General features: G+C 39.6%; 1 protein-coding gene across 2 annotated transcripts in view; it reads left to right on the forward strand.

The window, feature by feature from the left end:
- Nucleotides 1-3257, forward strand: part of LOC109298743 (protein-L-isoaspartate(D-aspartate) O-methyltransferase-like) — a 21309-nt gene extending 18052 nt beyond the window's left edge. Inside the window, exons 6-9 of one of the 2 annotated variants that reach the window (XM_019519004.1) lie at nucleotides 689-809; nucleotides 1611-1696; nucleotides 1910-2079; nucleotides 2438-3257. In XM_019519004.1, the coding sequence (XP_019374549.1) occupies nucleotides 689-809; nucleotides 1611-1696; nucleotides 1910-2079; nucleotides 2438-2450 (390 nt within the window). In that variant the 3' untranslated portion in view covers nucleotides 2451-3257. Of the gene's footprint in view, nucleotides 1-688; nucleotides 810-1610; nucleotides 1697-1909 lie in introns of both variants that reach the window. The other variant, XM_019519005.1, reaches the window with a different exon arrangement.
- The last annotated feature ends 26 nt before the right edge of the window (nucleotides 3258-3283 follow it).

Here is a 3283-nt window from a genome sequence, read left to right on the forward strand (position 1 = left end):
ACCTTGTCTGCCTATGTCCTTAGACCAACACGGCTACAGCCCCTGCTTCCTTACTAGTGACAGATATGGGAAGACGCAACCTGCTTCCTAAAAAGGACAAGTCCATTGTGGGGTTTTTTCTTCCTCAGAACAGTTTAAGATGAGATAAATATGATTGTTTCAGCCAGTTCTGGAGGCTAAACTAGTGCTGTATCTGGCAAGAGTAGCATCATCATAGTGGCCAAATCAACCCAAAAAAACTGAAGGGGGTGAATTAATCTACTTCTGTGCATACCATTCTGACACTTCTTAATTGCTTCCTAAATTGGAGGAAAAATAATTTCTCAGAGCTCTAGAAGCCCAGACAAGGTACATCCCTGCCACAGAGCTGGGTACCTCATTACAAACACATCCTGCCAAGGAAGCCTACTATTTATTTTTTACAGCCTTACTATGGTAGATAAAGCTTTCCTAAGGAAGACTTACTAGGGATTTCCATGGAGGATAGTGCTTTTGCTAGTAACTAACATAACTAGGTCTTCCCATCACTCTAAGTACAACATTTACAACTAAATACAACCTCTTATTCAAAGGTTTATAAGAAACAATTTCTTTAATTCTCTATCATCTCTCTACTGGAATGGTAAGGCACTCTGTAAAATACAGTCAACCTATGCATGAGCTAGCATATCCATGTTTGCCTTTCCAGGTGGGTCCCACAGGGAAGGCAGTGGGCATAGAGCACATTGAAAAGCTGATCCATGAATCCAGAAGAAATGTTGAAGAAGATGATGCAACCCTGCTCACCTCTGGCCGTATGAAACTTGTAGGTGAGCTGTGTAGCCTGTGACCTCAGTATTTCATTCCCTTACATGAACATACTCTAAACTGGCAGCACTTGGCACTTGCTGCTTATTGAGATCTGTTTTTCTAAGTGGCTAATGTGATTTAGTAGTTATACTGATGCATGCACCTGTCACAATGATATCTGAGTGCTGCTATGGGCCATTGTTGCTGGGTGTAAATTACTGTCTTTATTTTTCTGCCAAGGAACTTGGTTTCTCTGTGCTAAGTATGAATTAAAGCTAGATGATGAATAGCATTGATTAGAACCATATGAAGCAGGCAAGTGCCATTCAATCTATCCATTTCTGAAATTTTTTTCACTACTCCTTATAAGAGTGTAATAACACTTTTCTTTCAGTCCTGAGCCTCTTCAGTAAAGACCAGATAATCATACTGAATAACTTGGTTTGTTTCTCTGAGCAGATCTCCAGCATAAACTACAAAACTCTATTTTTGTTGTGACCCAACTGTATACACTAACCTGTGTCACCCAGGACCCCTCCCAATTCTGATTTTTTCTTTCTATACAGTACAAGTAATGCCAGTTTACAGGATCTCTTCCCTTTCTCTTTTTTTTTAAAAAGTAACTTCAAATAGTAGCCTCCCTTTCTAAGAGATTTGTGGTACAATTCAATTTTCTGTTGGCAGTCTGAAGTTCTTGAACATAACTTGTCCACAAAAGCTTTTCTCATCTAGGTGTCACACGCAAGAAAAGATTGGGTTTCTCTTTATGTCGAGTTGCCCTCTGAACAAGCATCTTCACTCACCATTTTTTCTCTCTGCAGTCGGAGATGGTAGAAAGGGATACCCTGAAGAAGCCCCTTATGATGCCATCCATGTTGGAGCAGCAGCACCCACTGTACCAAAGGAGGTAAAAATGAACAGATACTGTTTCAAATCAGTGGTTGTAATGGAATTCAAATAGCTAGAAGAAAAACACTTAATTGTCACTTCCATTCTGTTTTTCCTGAAGTCAGCAATCCTATATTTCCGCAGAAAATAATCATGTAGCTCAACCAGCTTTTGTCTTTTCTTTATTCATCTGATTCTGGCCCTTACTAATATTAATTCTTCTCTTTGCCAGTTGCTGAATGAATTGAAGCCAGGAGGTCGGTTGATCTTGCCAGTGGGTCCTGAAGGTGGAAGCCAGGTTCTAATGCAGTATGACAAAACTAATGATGGGCAAATTGTGGAAACAAAACTGATGGGTGTGATCTATGTTCCTCTGACAGATAAGGAGAAGCAGTGGCCTCGGTAAAAACTTTGTTCCCTCTGTAATGATTTTTCTCTTGCTTACCTATCTTGCTGGCAAGACGTTGTGGGACAAGTTTACTCCTCCAGAGTCCCTTGACACTACTGGAGAAAGATTCCTTAGACTCCTAGCTGATGCTGCCTGCAAAAAGCAGAAGGAAGGGACTTAACATGCTTGCACACAGTAATAGGAGATGCACACTGCTATGTTACATAAAGATTAATGGAGCTTGCTAGCTTTCACAGCCTGTTCCTTCATGTAATAAATATTGTATTCATATTGATACTTGCATTGAACTGAAGGAAGATGCTGAATCTATACAAAGCAGTAACTTGGTTGCCTTTTCCCCCTCCCTTTTAGGGATGAAATCTGAGAGATTGATATCACTTACAAAATAACCTTGGAAAACAGATGAACCAGTATCTGAAAAAAGAACTGTAGGTGTGTATGGCTTTGCTTTTTTAAATGGAAGTTCTGCTTAGTGGACGCATTGCAAAAGCAAGTGTTCCTTATAAGAATTCAGTTTGGAAGGGTGAGGGAGGAAGATTCCTCCAGATCAACTAGTGGCCAAATTACCAAGCACTGGAGCCCTTGTCTGATCTCTTACTGGATACCCATGTCAAACCAGAGAAATACAGCTGTTTGTTTGCTCAGCCATGAATAAAATATCCGTGTAAATCAAGAAGAGGTGAGTGTACAAATAGGTAGATATGAATTCTCAAATCTGTGTTGAACTTGATTGTGGACTGTATTGCGTTCGACTTCATCTAATGCTTGAAGAATTACAAGATTTTTTGATACTTCAGAGGTTATAAATGTACCCAGTGCAACAAGCAAGCTCTCATTTGTCATTTTAATCTCTTAGATTAAATGTGGTTTGCTTCTGAGGATACCACCAATTCATCTACTATAGCAATGCCAGGTCCTTCCAAAACTAGGACTTGGTGTGAACAGCCGTATATATTTATTTAGAGTTGACAAGGCATCCTAAGGTTTGTGAATTAATTACTTTGCACCTCTCTTTTGTGCCTTGCTTTATTTCACAAAGGTTTTATGTTCCCAGGAACCAAGCAGGAGGCAGGGTTGTGACTTTCCTTTAACTTGCTGCTGTTTGAAGTTTCTTTGTAACATGGGGATATTTTTGGAATCGCTAATTTAATAAACAAGTATTAATTATGAATATGTGAGTTGATGGGGAATAGGAGA

Source organism: Gavialis gangeticus, unplaced genomic scaffold, assembly GCF_001723915.1.
Source record: "Gavialis gangeticus isolate Ggan-Ray unplaced genomic scaffold, GavGan_comp1, whole genome shotgun sequence".
In the NCBI taxonomy this organism is placed as follows: Eukaryota; Metazoa; Chordata; order Crocodylia; family Gavialidae; genus Gavialis; species Gavialis gangeticus.